Source organism: Neltuma alba, unplaced genomic scaffold (genome assembly GCF_004799145.2).
Source record: "Neltuma alba isolate B1F8T4 unplaced genomic scaffold, ASM479914v2 tig00011304_pilon, whole genome shotgun sequence".
NCBI lineage: Eukaryota > Viridiplantae > Streptophyta > Magnoliopsida > Fabales > Fabaceae > Neltuma > Neltuma alba.
Genome location: NW_021636013.1, coordinates 577,372 through 595,357, shown reverse-complemented (window position 1 = coordinate 595,357; position 17,986 = coordinate 577,372). Strand labels below are relative to the sequence as shown.

General features: G+C 33.2%; 4 protein-coding genes across 4 annotated transcripts; all 4 read right to left on the bottom strand.

The window, feature by feature from the left end:
* Positions 1–569: 569 nt before the first annotated feature.
* LOC114711619 (uncharacterized) lies at positions 570–1,964 on the bottom strand. The gene has a single exon (XM_028896041.1). It carries the CDS (start codon positions 1,838–1,840, stop codon positions 680–682), a length of 1,161 nt encoding a protein of 386 aa, XP_028751874.1. The 5' UTR covers positions 1,841–1,964; the 3' UTR covers positions 570–679.
* A 1,873-nt stretch (positions 1,965–3,837) lies between these two features.
* LOC114711664 (uncharacterized) lies at positions 3,838–4,848 on the bottom strand. Its single transcript, XM_028896082.1, has one exon. It carries the CDS (start codon positions 4,846–4,848, stop codon positions 3,838–3,840), a length of 1,011 nt encoding a protein of 336 aa, XP_028751915.1.
* Positions 4,849–10,772: 5,924 nt separating this feature from the next.
* On the bottom strand, positions 10,773–12,594 carry LOC114711663 (uncharacterized). Its single transcript, XM_028896081.1, has 3 exons — positions 11,637–12,594; positions 11,163–11,267; positions 10,773–10,888 (listed from the first exon to the last, which is right to left on the bottom strand). The coding sequence occupies exons 1-3, from the start codon at positions 12,592–12,594 to the stop codon at positions 10,773–10,775; spliced, it is 1,179 nt and encodes a 392-aa protein (XP_028751914.1).
* A 3,461-nt stretch (positions 12,595–16,055) lies between these two features.
* LOC114711661 (uncharacterized) lies at positions 16,056–17,069 on the bottom strand. The gene has a single exon (XM_028896080.1). The coding sequence runs from the start codon at positions 17,067–17,069 to the stop codon at positions 16,056–16,058; it is 1,014 nt and encodes a 337-aa protein (XP_028751913.1).
* Between the last annotated feature and the right edge of the window lie 917 nt (positions 17,070–17,986).

The following is a 17,986-nucleotide window of genomic DNA, read 5'->3' as shown; positions in this document are numbered from 1 at the left end:
AGTTTACATCTGATCCCTAGGAATTCACAGCTTCCTACAAATTTAAATGAGCAATCCTCAAAGGCTGCTAAACTAACCCAATAAACATGAAAGTGCATAGCATGATAACCGTAAGCGACTAGTTAAACTGATTAAATATCAGGAACTAGGCAATGATCACTCGTCTGATTTCGTCTTGTACCAAAACAGAGATTCCTAGCATCAACAAAAGGCATAGAAATACAAGAACTGAATACGCAGCCACAAAAATTGTGGTAAATAGCCTTCTCTTTAACTAATAATGGATCGTGTTCATCTCGTTGTCAATACTTGTTGTGGATGTATGCCCTTCTTTTGGGACAAAATTAGGAAGCAGGCACCTTCAACTTCAATGATTTGTATACAACACTTGGCGCCCCAAAATAACAACTTGAATAGACATATCAGTAAAAGCTCCTACGGTACTACCATTTGACATATCTAACGAGAAGAATTGTTGTACAATTATGATGGGGGAAAAAAGTTGATAGATAACCTCCACATGGGATATCCTACAAGTACAAGTTCATAGTTACTACTTACTAGAATACAGACCAATCAATCAGAGTAAGATTTGAAGCAGAACAGTTGAGAAGTTATAGTAAAGTTGAGAGTCAAGAGGCACAATCATATCATGCCACAAACCATTAAGGACTGAACTTCAAGAACCACTTTTATAAATGTCCAACAGCTCAGGAACACTTTCCTGAAATCTGATTACAAACTTTTCCAAAAACTTCTTTTCACTTAAGATGATAATGGAAAGTAAGGACCTATCACGTTTCATCAAACCATTAGTTTTCAAAATTTTAATTACTGAGAATCTAGGAATAATCCTTTGCTTCAAGCGATAGCCAAGAATTGTTGGGCAATTAACTATATCTTCCAAAGACAAACCCATTTCATCCACGAAAAACTTCATTTTGCTTGTGATTTTATCCTCTGACAGCAGCATGCAATGTGGAAACTTACTGAATGCTGACAGAGTGGCATCCCTTGACCAGCCGCACCTTTCATAGATATCCAGCTTTGACTCCCAGGTCAATTTATTTGTCATTGCTAAGACAGAAATTGCATGGACGAACGCAACCTTAGTTGGCTGGATTCCTATCTCCTTAGCAAACTTGACATGTTCAACAAACTTTGCCGGCTTTATAATCGCAGCTCTTGCAAAATGAGTAACCAGTTGAGAGACAGAAGACTGAGGCACTCCGTGTTCCCTCAAAACTCTTATGTTCGAAAGTAAATTGTTTACGTCCTTATGGTACCAACCCCAGCGTTTAAAAGCTATATTTGCTTTCGCATCATCTCCAAGTACGCTCTTAAGGGCTTCATATCGGGGAATGATACTTTTCTTTAAGCTCAAAACTAAGAGTGCAGAGTTATATATGATGAGTTCTGGCAGTTCAGGACATGAAAACCCTATAGACCGGAAAAACCTCAGCTTCGGCGAAAGTGTCACCTCAGGTTTTGTCAAAAGGACTCGCGGATACTTCTCCACAACCTTAGAGATCTGGGAATCTGAGAATCCATAACTCCTAAAAAGATCAAGTACCGAGTTGGATCTATCAGGGCGTTCTAGTTTGACCCCTTTGGATACTTTGATAGCTACTTCGGAGGACATACCCACTGAGTCTATAAGATAAGAAACAGTGCAAGTTTTAGTTTCTCCTGATTTTCCTTTCCGCTGATTTGATTCGGAGAATTTCGAAACTGAAGAAAAGGAATTAAGAATTTGCGAGGCATTTTGATGAAGGGAAACAAGGTGGGTCCTCCTCTCGCGGGAGAGTGAAGAAAATCTGGCAATGAGATAAGTAAGCATCAATGACCGAGCGAATAAATGAAGGGGCTTGAAAAACTCCCACAATGCAAGATGTCAGCTCCGATCACCACCGACGCAGAAGAAACCCTCGAATTCGTCGCTCCCTCCCTCCCTCACACACACACACACACACACAGACAGAGTCGCGCGCGCACGCGCAATATGTACATTATGGATTTTCCAACTGAAAGTGGGCCTTTTACCCATTTCTTCCAAACTCATTTTTCGGGTAGAAGCCGGTTTTCCATTATGAATGAAGTTAGTGGGAGAAGCTTTTCTATCACCTTCCCGTTGATAAACCTCACAATTTGTGGCGCAACAGTACGAGGATATTTCAGAAAGTATAATACTAGCTCATGTTCTGCTGATGGATCATCAATATTGTTGAAGTGTTTGTGTTTTTTTTCCTATGGAGAGTGTTTGTGTTTTTAATCTGGCTGTCAGTTAGGGCGATTGTGGTAGCTAAGTCTAAAGATTTTCAAGTTTAGTACAATTTGATGTCTAGTGCATAAGATTAACTTATGATGTACTCCTTTTATGTTGTGCTAATGTTTTATTAATATATTTGATCATTTTATTAATGTTAGATTATTATTTTTAGGAAAATAAAATAGAAGACCAAAAAGTATAAGAACTTGCATAACGTACTGTTTTTTGAATAATGTTTTATTTTGAAAAATAAAAAAACTTATTTAAAAATTCATTTCAAGTTACGCATTAAAATGGTTAAATTTTGCACCTTTTATTCTACAAAACGGAAAACAAACAGTTTTCATAATGATAAGTGGTCCAAAACCCATAAGGGGAGCTTATTGTATTTTAAACACTATCATATGTCATGCTCTCCTCTATTGATTTTGTAATGTATTTAACAATTATCTTAATGTACTAATATTATTATTTAAATTTAAAATTTAAAAAGCTTAAAAGATCATAACTTCCTAACCCAGTCATTCTGAAACAGCCACTCAAATTGATGGTGGCTCCAAAATTAACTATGCTTACAGAAAGAAAAGCAGACAACAAAATTAGGAACTTATTGAAGCCAGCCAAATTCCAAAGATTGGTAATATTAATACTCCCTCCATTCCTAAATGTAAGACTTATTCATAGAGAAGTACTACAATATTATCTTCTCAATGTCCATTGCTTTCCCATATCTCCTTTTTCTTCTTCACAAGCGCTTATGAGAATGAAAAATCAATATACACGTATGTATATGTATAAAATTCGTAGAGAGTAGCATTATTGAACAATGTGGCTTACCTCATTAAGCCCCACAATACATCAGACTCACATCTAGTTATCCAGAAATCATTATAGATATTCAATCCAACTTCAATAAGTTGAAACAAATTTTGTCAGTCCTACTTTTCCCCTCGCTTATTATCGGGATAAGGCACCTTCAGCATCAAAAGGGGAGGCTCCAAAACTTCATCATCTTCTTAAATGAGGAATAGCAGATAAAACATAATCACGGACCTATGGAAGCTAACCAAATTCCTAGTAAAGGTAATAGAACCACAACAATGCTATCTTCTCAACACTCAACAGTCACTGCTTTACTTTTTTCTCCTTTTTCTCATTCACAATCACTTTAAGAGAACGAAAAGTTCAATAAAAAAACAATTAATCCAACTTCAACAGGTTAATTTGAAAGCAAATTTTCTCAGCGTATGTTTACACTTACTAATGAGATAGGCACCTTTAGACTCAACATAGAGCACTACAACAGAGATGCCTGTAAAAGTTATTGCTATATAGACATTTAATAAGAATACTTGCTCATGATTTATGATAAAAAGAATAATCCATATGGGTAAAAGAACTAAAAACATTGTCTACAGTTTAAAAGATCAAATTAAGATACCATAACATGGGAAAAAAATACATATAGTAAGAACTAAAGCAGAACAGTTATCATAATAAATCACAAGGTCAAAAATTTACAATCATACACTGCAAGTAACTGCCTAGGATTGACATTCAGATAGAGCTCAGAGTTGTTGCTTTTTTTCCTTTTGGACCTGAGATAAAGCTCTGAGTTCATCTTTATAGATTTTCGGCAGCTGGGGAACAATTTCCTGATATCTGATCACAAATTTCTCCCGAAAATTCTTCTCACTTACAATGATAATGTAAGGTAAAGACCATTTATCATCTGCAGCCAAGCCGTTGATTTTCAAAGTTTTAATAACTGACCACCTCGGAATAATCCGCTTCAAGCTATAGCTAAGAATTGTTGGGCATCCGGCTATATCTTCCAACGAACAACCCATTTCATCCACAAGAAACTTCATTTTGCTTGTGAGATTTTCTTTTGACAGAAGCATGCAATGTGGAAACTTACTGAATGCTGATAGAGTGACATTCCTGGACCAGCCAAACCTCTCAAACAAATCCAGTTTTGACTCCCAGCTTGATTTCTTTACCTGTGCTAAAACAATGATAGCTTGAATGAACACGACCTTAGAAGGGTCGATTCCTGCTTCATTAGCAGACTTGACGCATTCAACAAATTTGGCAGGATTCATAAATGCTACATTTGGCAATGCAGTTAACAGCGCACAAATAGAAGATCGAGGAACTCCAAGATCTGTCAAAACCTTCATGTTTGGAGCTAAATTGTTTACCTCCCAGTAGATTAGAAACCATCTTGACCGCCTTAAAGCTATTCTCACTTTCTCGTCGTCATTAAGAACACTCTTGAGGGCCTCACAAAAGGGAATTAAACGATTCTTTAAGCTCCAGTCCAGGATTACAGAGTGAGACATGAGAAGTCCTGGGAGCTCCGAACATGAAAACCCTAAAGACTGGAAAAACTTTAGCTTAGGCAAAATGGTCTTCTCGGGATTAGCTGAAAGCACAACAGGACTAAGTTTCACAATTTTGGATATCTGTGAATCAGAGAATCCGTAGCCACGGAAAAGATTAAGAACGGAATCGGGCTTACAAGGGGATTTCAAATGAATCCTTTTGGAAATTTCAATAGCCGCTTTGGCAGACATGCCACAAGAGTTTATGAGATAAGAAACTGTAAAGGATTCATTTCCTTCTATTTTTTTATTCGGTTTAGATGATTTCACAACAGAAGAAAAAGAATGGAAAATGTGGGAAGCACTGAAGAGGAGAAATCCCAGTTGAGTCCTCCTCTGGCATGTTTGTGAGGCAGATAATCGCGCGGTGACAAAGTTAAGCATAACGAAGACGATAAACTCACCCGACTCAAGTTAATCCTTCACTTAACCCTCGCCAATTCTGAATCTGTCAAATTTTGAAGCCCTTTTGGGGGCACTACCCTAAAGCGTCAACAGCAATACACACTCGAACCAAGACATAACGACAACAGCGTTTCCATCGTTGATTCTTAGGTGAGGCTCAACAATTTCAATTTGAAGAAGAACCCTAACATATCGGATAAAACCTATCTCATAGCGATCCCGGGGGGGGGGGGGGGGAAGTCGCACCCGAACCTCTCAAAAAAAAGAGGTGAAAATTCTCTCTGGTACATCTCACGTACAGCATCCTAAATTACCTTGTGATATACCCAGCAACTTCAAATATTTTTTTGAGTGTGACTCAGAGTATTTTCTACTACATCCAACAATTTAAAGTATTTCTTCAGTTTTAATATAAAATTTATTTATATAATTTAATTTTATTTAAAAAGTTAGATAAGTTAGTTAAATACTACTTCCGATCATAATTATAAGATCTTATTTGTAATTTATAAATAAAGTCTTATAATTAGGACTGGAGATAGTATAATAAATATGACATATTTTTTCTAAAATACTTTAATCATTTTATTTATATCCTCTCTTCCTTTCCTACTTAATTATAGTTAAGGAAGTATTAAGATGAGTGATTTGAGAAAAATTAATAAATATACTACTAATAAATAAATTTTATATTTATGACTAAAATTAACTCTAGGATTAATTCATATATTATGGATCGAAGGAGCATTTTTCTTTTAAAGTGCTTTCAACATCCTAAAATATTTTTTCATGCATCCCACATCAAAGCAAAAAAAAAATATTTCGAGATATTAAATGCACTTAAAAAAAACTATAAAATGTTGGATGCACAACAAAATATTTTAAGATACTAGATGCATTCAAGAAAATATTTTGGGTGCTAAATACACCTTAATCTAAAAAAAAGTTAATATAATGTTTTGTCATTATTATTTGGATCCATTTTAATTTTGGTTTCTCAAATTTCAAACATATGAATTTAGTTTGTCTTAAACATTAATTTATAGAGATGTAACAGCATTAAAGTCTGAAACTTCACAAACGATGTTACCAAATGACACTTAATTGGATTTTATGTGGACTAAATAACAGGAAGAAAAATAGGTCTTCAAAACGCAACACAAATAACAATTGTATAAAAAAGAATGAGTTTTCAAAATACAGGAAACAAATCTTGAAACAAACAATGAAAGAAAAAAAAAAAACAAAGACTAAACAACTGCGTTTTAGGGATTTATTCTTTTCATTATTCTCTCTTATGAGTCTACATCACTATTTTAGCATCATGTAAGAAACTTGAACAAATTTTAACACTGGTACATTTTTACGAATTGACGTTTTAAAACAAACTAAATTAACTTCAGAAAAAAAAATTGATTTGAAATTTAAAGGATCAAAACCGAGATAAACTTAAATTTTATGGAGAAAAAATTATATTAACAAAAAGAAAAAAGAAAAAATCTGCACAGGAACCAATGAATAAAAATTGTAATTAATTTTGATATGGTGTTTTAGAGTAATTTCCTTTCGATATGTAAAGATAGAGTTAAAGGATTATAACATTTATTTTTGTTACTGTCATGTGGTTGCCTTTTATCATCATTTCCAGTCAAATATTTTAAGTAGTTTAACCACTTTGAGAGGATGATTGGGTTACCCGCTTGCTGTTTTTCGTTCTGTAATTCTCCCGAGCATTAAGAAAAGGTTTTTTCTTTTTGCTTGTTTCCATCACTATTTTTAAATTTCTTTTTGTGTCAATTTTTCCTTTAATAAATAGGTTAATATAGCTGATACGAGCAGACAAAATGTACTAACAAAATAATAAATATTCAGTTCACATTAGAGAAAAACTACCTTCAGTTCTTAATATAAGACCTTATTTGACTTTTATTTTGGTTTTAAATATAAGACTGGATCCACTTTGTCTCTCATATTTATACATTTTTTTTCCAAAGTAACCCTTCTAATAATAAGAGTTCTAGTCAATACACTTGATTAGTAAGGATATTTTAGGAAAGACAACACCTATTTATAACAAATAACTAACTCAACTTACTTCTTTAATTTTTTCAAATTAGTCAACTAACTCTTATAATTAGGATCGGAGGAGGTAGTATTAAGATTTGACTGGAAAAGTAATATGTGTTGTACGAAAAATAATAGTCAAGCAATTTTATATTCATATGCTAACGTCATGCTTCCTCTGGGGTTTGTTAGACTTTCTTATAAATTGAGATTAAGAAATATTAGTTAAATCATTAAATATATTTTAAATCGACAAAAATTACCCCTATTGAAGAATGCTATTGGAACATTTTCTCTTCACTTTTATGTATATTTAAAACTCACTCTCCTCCTTTTAATCAAAAGTAAAAATGAAAAACTATTATTAATTACCCTGTTAATTTCTTATATTTTGAACGATTTTTTTTCCCCTGAAAGACTTCTTATATTATGAATGAGAGAGAATACCATTTTGTTTAGCTCCGCTTTTGGTCCGCCGATTTTGTTGTTGTTGTCATTTCCCCTTTAGTAAATACTCCTCCCATCCGTAATATATGACATATTTAACTAATTTTATTATATTAAAAAAGTTAGGTAAGTTATTTAATTTTAAAAAATATGATATATTTTTCTAAAATATCATAATTATCTTTCTTAGTATCTTTCCTCTCTCACTTACTTGATTATAGTTGAGAGAGTATTCATAGAGATAATTTAGAAAAAAATTAATAAATATAGAAGATAACTTTTATATTTGAGACCAAAATTAACTTAATACTTAGGTTTTATATTAAAAACCGGAAGAGTAGATGAATATAGCTGAATGAGTAGACGAGAAATAACAACAAAATATTAAATATTCATTTCATGTTAAAGGAGTGTTACGATTTGACTTGATAAAAAACATATGTTGTATGAAAAATAATGGCCAAACAATGTTGTATTCATATGCTAATGTCGTATTATTTTGGGAACAAGCATCACTCCTTGTTAAACCTAATAAAGCCATTATTAAGCTCTAAAGCTACTCCTTTGCTTAAAACAAAAAAAAAAAAAAAAACAAAGAAGCTCTAAACGCTACTCAAAAAATGTAATTTATACCTAAAGCCAAATTAAAAAAAAATTTACAACATTCCATATACCATTTACAACATTACGTTTCATTACATGATTTGTTCTTTCCCTTCAGCTACTTTGAGGTTACTTAGAATGACTTGTACGCGTTTTCTAATTGCAATTTATGAAATATAATATAAGTATGGCTTACATTAACATGGTTATAAGTGGGTTTTTTTTACCAATATACAATAAACAGTAAAACTATACACCAAAATACTGTACTTTTAAAACTATTTACCAATATGCTGCACTTAAAATCGTTCTTAGCAAGAACAATTTCAAAATTACACACAAATCATTCTTGACAAGAATGATTTCAGAAATCGTTCATGCCAAAAACGATTTTACTTTTTCCTATTCACTCTTTCACATATGAATCTCTGCCAATTTTACATGCAAAAATAAGAATCCTTGACAATGCTCCCATGAGGCAACAACGTCTATATTGGATTAAAATTTGAAAATCCCAATTTTTTTAATTTTTTAAATAGAGCTTGATGAAATTTTATGTCATTTCCTCTTCTTTTTATTTTTCTCATATCAAACAATACATAACAAAAAAAATTATGCTTTGATTGTACATTTTTAATTGTAGCAATTAAGTTGTAGGACTAAATTATTATTATTATTATTTTGGTCATAGGTATAAAAGGTCCATGCCCAATACTCGATTTCTCGTCAAACCTAACAAATACCACACAACTAGCTTTTTTACCAAAATGCTACAAAGAGTAAAATTATATACTAATATGTTGCACTTTTAAAAGTATTTACTAATATGCTATACTTAAAATCGTTCTTCAGGTGAATAATTTTTAAAGTCATTTATCTGCTGAACAACTTCTTCATTTAACAAATATTTATACCAAGAACGACTTGTATGTAATTTGAAAATCGGTCTTACCAAAAACGATTTTAGGTGCAGATAAATGCCACACAAGCTTTCATGCACATCAAGGATAGATTATGAAAAAATCGTTCAGCAGATAAATGACTTGAAAAATTATTCACCTGAAGAACGATTTTAAGTATAGCATATTAGTAAATACTTTTAAAAGTATAGTATATTAGTATATAATCTTACTTTTTGTAGTATTTTGGTAAAAAAGCCTGTCATGTGGCATTTGTTCGGTTTGACAAGAAATCAAGTATTAGGTATAGACCTTTTATGCCTGTGACCAAAATAATAATAATAATAATTTAGTCCTGTAACTTAATTGTTACAATTAAAAATTTACAATAAAACCATAATTTTTTTTGTTACATATTTTTTGATATGAGAAAAATAAAAAGAAGAGAAAATGACAGAAAATTTCATCAAGTTCTATTTAAAAAATTAAAAAAATTGGGATTTTCAAATTTTAATCCAATATAGACATTGTAGTTTCATAGGAGCATTGTTAAGGATTCTTATTTTTGCATGTAAAATTGGTAGAGATACATATGTGACGGAGTAAACAGGAAAAAGTAAAATTGTTCTTGGTGTGAACGATTTCTGAAATCATTCACACCAAGAACAACTTGTGTGTAATTTTAAAATAGTTTTTGCCAAGAATGATTTTAAACGCAGCATATTGGTAAATAGTTTCAAAAGTGTAGCATTTTAGTGTATAATTTTATTGTTTATCATATATTGGTAAAAAGACCTTATAAGTGCTGTTTAAATGCAGCTCCAAACATAACCTTGATAAAGATCAGCTGAACAGAAACCACTGGGTGCAGAAAACAGAAATGAAACCAGAAAAAAAGCTAGGAAATCAATGTCATACGTTGAAGAGTATTGACCTTGATTTGTACCCCAGGGTTAAAAAAAAAAAAGAATATCAACCTTGACAAACACCATATGTTCAAAAGGGAGAATTCCAATCAAATTTTAAAAAACATAATTACTAAAAAATTCTAATAACAACTAAATATTCTATAAAAATAAGTTATAGAATAGAAAATAACAACTTCTATCTAATTATTTTCTTTTCTTAAGATTTTATTATAGTTCTCCCCATGTTAAATATTGAAATGGAAAAAGAGTGATTCTTCATTCTATCAAGTTGTGCATAGGAGAGCCAATATCAACCCGGAGTGAACTATTCCTCTAGTTCTAAATATAAAACTTTTTTTGTAATGTAATTTATACTACAAAAATGATCTTATATTTTGGACTAGAAGAATAACATAGATAAGGACTTTATATTCTGTTTCCTTTTTTCTCAATTATTATAAGAACATATTTAAAAATAAAAATATATTTCTTACCTATTTATTACTTTTAATTAGTTTTTAATTAATTTTTTGTTATACTAAGAACCCAACTCTATATCAATTTTAACCTTATGCAGTGTATTATAAATGTTCTGAATTATGACGCCCGCACAAAGAGATATTCTAACTTGTATATCGCTTTTGCGAGATTAAGCATCTATACTGATTTCAATTAATCTAGGCATACAGAAGAGGGGTAATGAAAAAGGGAACTAGAGAGAAAACCCGTAACTGCAATGTTAGAGAAGGGCATGAATGAAAAGACAACACAGTTTCTGATAACCTTGCAATCAGACAAGTTGAAATGAATGGTGATGATAACTGGAGCCATAAGCTCCAATTAACATCGCAAGTGGTAAAATTGAAAGATCATTATCACTTTTCAGACGAAAAGGCAACACATTTTCTGATAATCCATATCCAAGATACAACATTATGAATCATGTAACCCAAATGAAAAGGCATGGCTAACAATAATACCCCACATGAAAAGGAACAAATAAGCCATGATACATCAGGATTAACTACTGCAATTCTAACATCATCATCATATAATTACTCCTCCCTCAGTGAAAGCGCAAAGATTGATCAAATTTCACCCCAGAAAAAAAAATCAAAACCTTTGAAATTAAGCATTCCAAGAAATTTAGTTAAAAGCTGTTAATGTGATATATAAGTACCTTCAGCTTCCAGTCCCTCAGTAAGAACACTGGGAGACTTCATTCTCTTGTAGCTTAGATAGCCCGGCATATAACTAGGGAAAAATAGAGGAGTGTTTCTCCTTGCTAACCAAAAATCAGGTTCACTAAGCTTTTTCAACAATTTGGGGTTTTAAGTCCCTTCAATGTAAGTTTTGCATAATTAACAGAAGCTAAAACAACCAGTTCAGGAATCAAGATGCCAGTTAAATTGATTACCATATGTCATACAGAACAGGACGACTTGTTCAAGAATTGTGATAAAAAGAAACCTGAGAAGATGAGTTAATAAACAGAAAGAAATATCTTACAAATTAAAAGTTCAAATTGGACAACTAGAACACTGAAAGAAATCAATTAGGGTAGGACCTAAAGCAGAAATGTCTAATCACCATAATAAACATGGAAACAAAAAATTGGAAGTCAACATAACTTCAGGTAAAAAGCTCAAGTCACCTTCATAGATTTTCAGGAGCCGAGGAACACTTTCTTCAAATTTGATCACAAAATTTTCCAGAAACTTTTTCTCACTGAGTATAATAACAGAATTTAGGGACACATTTTCTTTGATTAAACCCTTCATTTTCAAAATTTTAACTACTGACCATCTAGGAGCAATCCTCTGCTTCAAGCTATAACTAAGAATCGTTGGGCATCCAGCTACATCTTCCGACCTTAAACCCATTTCATCCACAAAAAACTTCATTGTGTCTGTGATTTTCTTCGCTGACATACGCATGATTTGTGGAAACTTACTGAACGCCAAAAGAGTGACATCTCTGGGCCAGCCACAACTCTCAAAGGCATCCAGTTTCGCCTCCCAGGTTGATTTACTCATCTGTGTCACAGCTAAAAGTGCTTCAACAAACGCAGCCTCGGAAGGATTTATTCCTGTTTCCTTGACAAACTTGACATATTCGACAAACATTGATTGATTCATAAATGCTACATTTGCACGTCTACATAACAGCGAAACGACCGAACATTGAGGCATCCCCTCATCCCTCAAAACCTTTAAGTTTGGAAATATATTCTTCACATCATAGGAGCACATAGTCCAAGTACAGTATTTTAGACATTTCCTTACTTTCCGATCATCATCAAGTACACTTTTAAGGGCCTCATAGTGGGGAATTATACGTTTCTCTAAGCTATAAATTAGTAATTTAGGGTTAAAAGAGAACAGGTCTGAGAGTTCAGAAGCTGAAAATCCTATCGAATGGATGAATCTCAGTTTGGGCAAAAGACTGTGCTCGGGATTTGCCAATAGCAACCGTGGATAGTACTTCACAGTTCTGGACATCTGAGTATCTGAGAATCCGTAACTCCTGAGAAGACGAAGTACTGAGTCGTGTTTATCCGGGTCTTTCAGTTCAACACTTTTCGATATTTTACCAGCAACTTCGGCGGACATGCCCAATGAGTTCATGAGGTAAGAAACCGTAAAAGAAAAATGCCCATCTCTATTTTGTTCTGGTTGATTTGATTGAGATAATTTCGCAACCGAATAAAATGAATAGGAGATGTGGGAGGCATTGTGATGTAGAAACCCTACCTGGGTTGTCCTCCAGCACGGCAGTGAAGAAGATAATCTTGCAAACAGCAAAGTTAGCATGAATGATGGTGGCAATGAGAAACTCACCAAATGTAAATTCGTCAGCTAAAATTAAACCGGCGAGCAGTACGATGCTTCAAATTCTGCTACTCGTAGAAAAGGAAACTTGGACAATTTGACCCCGCAACGGAAATGAACCCCGATTGGAGAATGGAAGACCACCCAGACAAAACAAAAGAAGCAGTTTGTGGACTCACCAAATGTAAATTCGTCAGCTACAATTAAACCGGCGAGCAGTACGATCCTTCAAATTCTGCTACTCGTAGAAAAGGAAACTTGGACAATTTGACCCCGCAACGGAAATGAACCCCGATTGGAGAATGGAAGACCACCCAGACAAAACAAAAGAAGCAGTTTGTGGACTCGCACGATGTATAATTTTTGCCGTTCTGACCACCGCCTTCTTAGCCGAGTGGCGTGTGTGTGTGTGTTTGGGTCTGTGCGTGCTGGTTCGAGCCCGCTCCTCGTATCACAAAAAAAAAAAAAAAGGGAAAATTTCGCCGTTCTGAGCTACACAGGCTCCCCGCTGGGGAGTGGCAGGGGATCCAAGAACATCCAATAAAAGAGACGGTACAAGATAGAATAACAGACCTCAGGGTAATTTTTTACGCGAGACTCTCCCAAAATTCTTATTTTTGTTATATAATGGTTTCAAGAACCGATGGAAACTCACAAAAATTAAATACTGCTTCGGTTCTTAATATAAAATTTAATTAATTAATTTGAATAAATTAATAATGTTAATTAAATTAGCTAATATAATATATATTTTTAAAACATCATCAGCACTTTTTCCCCCCTAAACTCTCTCACTTTCTCTTCTATTTGATTATTATTGAAAAAAAATTAATAAATATGTAAAATAAATCTTATACATAAAATTAGTATTAATTCTCCAATTAGTTTATACATTAAATAGTGGAGGAGTATGATTTTTGTTTTGTGAGAAGTGGTGACCCGAGAAATTACATGCTTCATAAGTGACAAACTTGTCAATTGGTGATAATAATAATAAGATGAGAAATTAAGTATTGGGTATAGACCTTTTATGTATGTGACTAAAATAATAATAATAATAATTTAGTCCTGTAACTTAATTGTTACAATTAAAAATTTACAATCAAAACATAATTTTTTTTGTTACATATTGTTTGGTATGAGAAAAATAAAAAGAAGAGGAAATGACAAAAAATTTCATCAAGCTCTATTTAAAAAATTTAAAAAATTGGGATTTTTAAATTTTAATCTAATATAGACGTTGTAATCTCATGGCAGCATTGTTAAGGATTCTTATTTTTACATGTAAAATTGACAGGATTCGTATATGAGAAAGTGAACAGGAAAAATTAAAATTGTTCTTCGTGTGAACGATTTCTAAAATCATTCATGCCAAGAACGACTTGCGTATAATTTTAAAATAGTTTTTGCCAAGAACGATTTTAAACGTAGCATATTGGTAAATAGTTTCAAAAGTGCAGTATTTTAGCATATAATTTTACTGTTTATCATATATTGGTAAAAAAAACCTTATAAGTGCTGTTTAAATGCAGCTCCAAACATAACCTTGACAAAGATCAGCTGAACAGAAACCACTGGGTGCAGATAACAGAAATGAAACCAGAAAAAAAGCTAGGAAATCAATGTCATACGTTGAAGGGTATTGACCTTGATTTGTACCCCGGGAAAAAAAAAGAGAAAAGAATATCGACCTTGACAAACACCACATGCTCAAAAGGGAGAATTGCAATCAAATTTTAAAAAACATAATTATTAGAAAATTCTAATAACAACTAAACATTATATAAAGATAAGTTTTAAAATAAAAAATGAAAACTTGTAACTAATTATTTTCTTTTCTTAAGATTTTATTATAGTTCTCCCCATGTTATTAAATATTAAAATGGAAAAGAGTGATTCTTCATTCGATCAAGTTGTGCATAGGAGAGCCAATATCAACCCGGAGTGAAAACTACTCCTCTAGTCCTTAATATAAAACTTTTTTTTGTAGTGTAATTTATACTACAAAAAGAATCTTATATTTAGGACTGGAAGAATAACATAGATAAGGACTTTATATTCTGTTTTCTTTTTTTCTCAATTATTATAAGAACATATTTAAAAATAAAAATATATTTCTTACCTATTTATTACTTTTAATTAGTTTTAATTAATTTTTGTTATACTAAGAACCCAACTCTATATCAATTTTAACTTTCTGCAGTGTATTATAAATGTTCTGAATTATGACGCCCGCACAAAGAGAAATTCTAACTTATATAACGCTTTTGCGAGATTAAGCATCTATACTGATTTCAATTAATCTAGGCATACAGAAGAGGGGTAATGAAAAAGGGAACTAGAGAGAAAACCCGTAACTGCAATGTTAGAGAAGGGCATGGATGAAAAGACAACACAGTTTCTGATAACCTTGCAATCAGACAAGTTGAAATGAATGGTGATGATAATTGGAGCCATGAGCTCCAATTAACATCGCAAGCGATAAAATTGAAAGATCATCATCACTTTTCAGACGAAAAGACGCCACATTTTCTGATAATCCATATCCAAGATACAACATTAGGAAACATGTAACCCAAATGAAGAGGCATGGCCAACAATAATACCCCAAATGAAAAGGAACAAATAGGCCATGATACCTCAGGATTAACTACTGCAATTCTAACATCATCATCGTATAATTACTCCTCCCTCAGTGAAAGGGTAAAGATTGATCAAATTTCACCCCAGAAAAAGAAAACCTTTGAAATTAAGCATTCCAAGAAATTTAGTTAAAAGCTGTTAATGTGATAGATAAGTACCTTCAGCTTCCAGTCCCTCAGTAAGAACACTGGGAGACTTCATTCTCTTGTAGCTTAGATAGCCCGGCATGTAACTCGGGAAAAATAGAGGAGTGTTTCTCCTTGCTAACCAAAAATCAGGTTCACTAAGCTTTTTCAACAATTTGGGGTTTTAAGTCCCTTCAATGTAAGTTTTGCATAATTAACAGAAGCTAAAACAATCAGTTCAGGAATCAAGATACCAGTTAAATTGATTACCATACGTCATACAGAACAGGACGACTTTTTCAAGAATTGCGATAAAAAGAAACCTGAGAAGATGAGTGAATAAACAGAAAGAAATATCTTACAAATTAAAAGTTCAAATTGGACGACTAGAACACTGAAAGAAATCAATTAGAGTAGGACCTAAAGCAGAAAAGTTTAGTCGCCATAATAAAGATGGAAACAAAAAATTGGAAGTCAACATCCAGGAACTAACTGCCTCTGCCCGAACTTAGGTAAAAAGCTCGAGTCACCTTCATAGATTTTCAGGAGTCGAGGAACACTTTCTTCAAATTTGACCACAAAATTTTCCAGAAACTTTTTCTCACTGAGTATAATAACATAATTTAGGGACACATTTTCTTTGATTAAACCCTTCATTTTCAAAATTTTAACTACTGACCATCTAGGAGCAATCCTCTGCTTCAAGCTATAACTAAGAATCGTTGGGCATCCAGCTACATCTTCCGACCTTAAACCCATTTCATCCACAAAAAACTTCATTGTGTCTGTGATTTTCTTCGCTGACATACCCATGATTTGTGGAAACTTACTGAATGCCAAAAGAGTGACATCTCTGGGCCAGCCACAACTCTCAAAGGCATCCAGTTTCGACTCCCAGGTTGATTTACTCATCTGTGTCACAGCTAAAAGTGCTTCAACAAACGCAGCCTCGGAAGGATTTATTCCTGTTTCCTTGACAAACTTGACATATTCGACAAACATTGATTGATTCATAAATGCTACATTTGCACGTCTACATAACAGCGAAACGACCGAACATTGAGGCATCCCCTCATCCCTCAAAACCTTTAAGTTTGGAAATATATTCTTCACATCATAGGAGCACATAGTCCAAGCAGAGTATTTTAGACATTTCCTTACTTTCCGATCATCATCAAGTACACTTTTAAGGGCCTCATAGTGGGGAATTATACGCTTCTCTAAGCTATAAATTAGTAATTTAGGGTTAAAAGAGAACAGGTCTGAGAGTTCAGAAGCTGAAAATCCTATCGAATGGATGAATCTCAGTTTGGGCAAAAGATTCTGCTCGGGATTTGCCAATAGCAACCGTGGATAGTACTTCACAGTTCTGGATATCTGAGTATCTGAGAATCCGTAACTCCTGAGAAGACGAAGTACTGAGTCGTGTTTATCCGGGTCTTTCAGTTCAACACTTTTCGATATTTTACCAGCAACTTCGGCGGACATGCCCAATGAGTTCATGAGGTAAGAAACCGTAAAAGAAAAATGCCCATCTCTATTTTGTTCTGGTTGATTTGATTGAGATAATTTCGCAACCGAATAAAATGAATAGGAGATGTGGGAGGCATTGTGATGGAGAAACCCTACCTGGGTTGTCCTCCAGCATAGCAGTGAAGAAGATAATCTTGCAAACACCAAAGTTAGCATGAATGATGGTGACAATGAGAAACTCACCAAATGTAAATTCGTCAGCTACAATTAAACCGGCGAGCAGTAGGATCCTTCAAATTCTGCTACTCGTAGAAAAGGAAACTTGGACAATTTGACCCCGCAACGGAAATGAACCCCGATTAGAGAATGGAAGACCACCCAGACAAAACAAAAGAAGGAGTTAAGTTTGTGGACTCGCACGATGTATAATTTTTGCCGTTCTGAGCTACGCAGGCTCCCCGGTGGGCAGTGGCAAGGGATCCAAGAACATCTAAAAAACAGAGACGGTACAAGATAGAATAACAGACCTCAGGGTAATTTTTTATGTGAGACTCTCCCAAAATTCTTATTTTTGTTATATAATGGTTTCAAAGACTGATGGAAACTCACAAAAATTAAATACCTCTTCGGTTATTAATATAAGATTTGATTAATTAATTTGAATAAATTAATAATATTAATTACATTAGCTAATATAGTATATATATTTTTAAAACATCATCAGCATTTTTTTTAAACTCTTTTACTTTCTCTTCTATTTGATTATTATTGAAAAAAATCAATATGATTAATTTGAAAAATAATAATAAATATATAAAATAGATCTTACATATAAAATTAGTATTAGTTCTCCAATTAGTTCATATATTAAAGAGGGGAGGAATATGATTTTTGTTTTGTGATAAGTGGTGACCCGAGAAATTACATGCTTC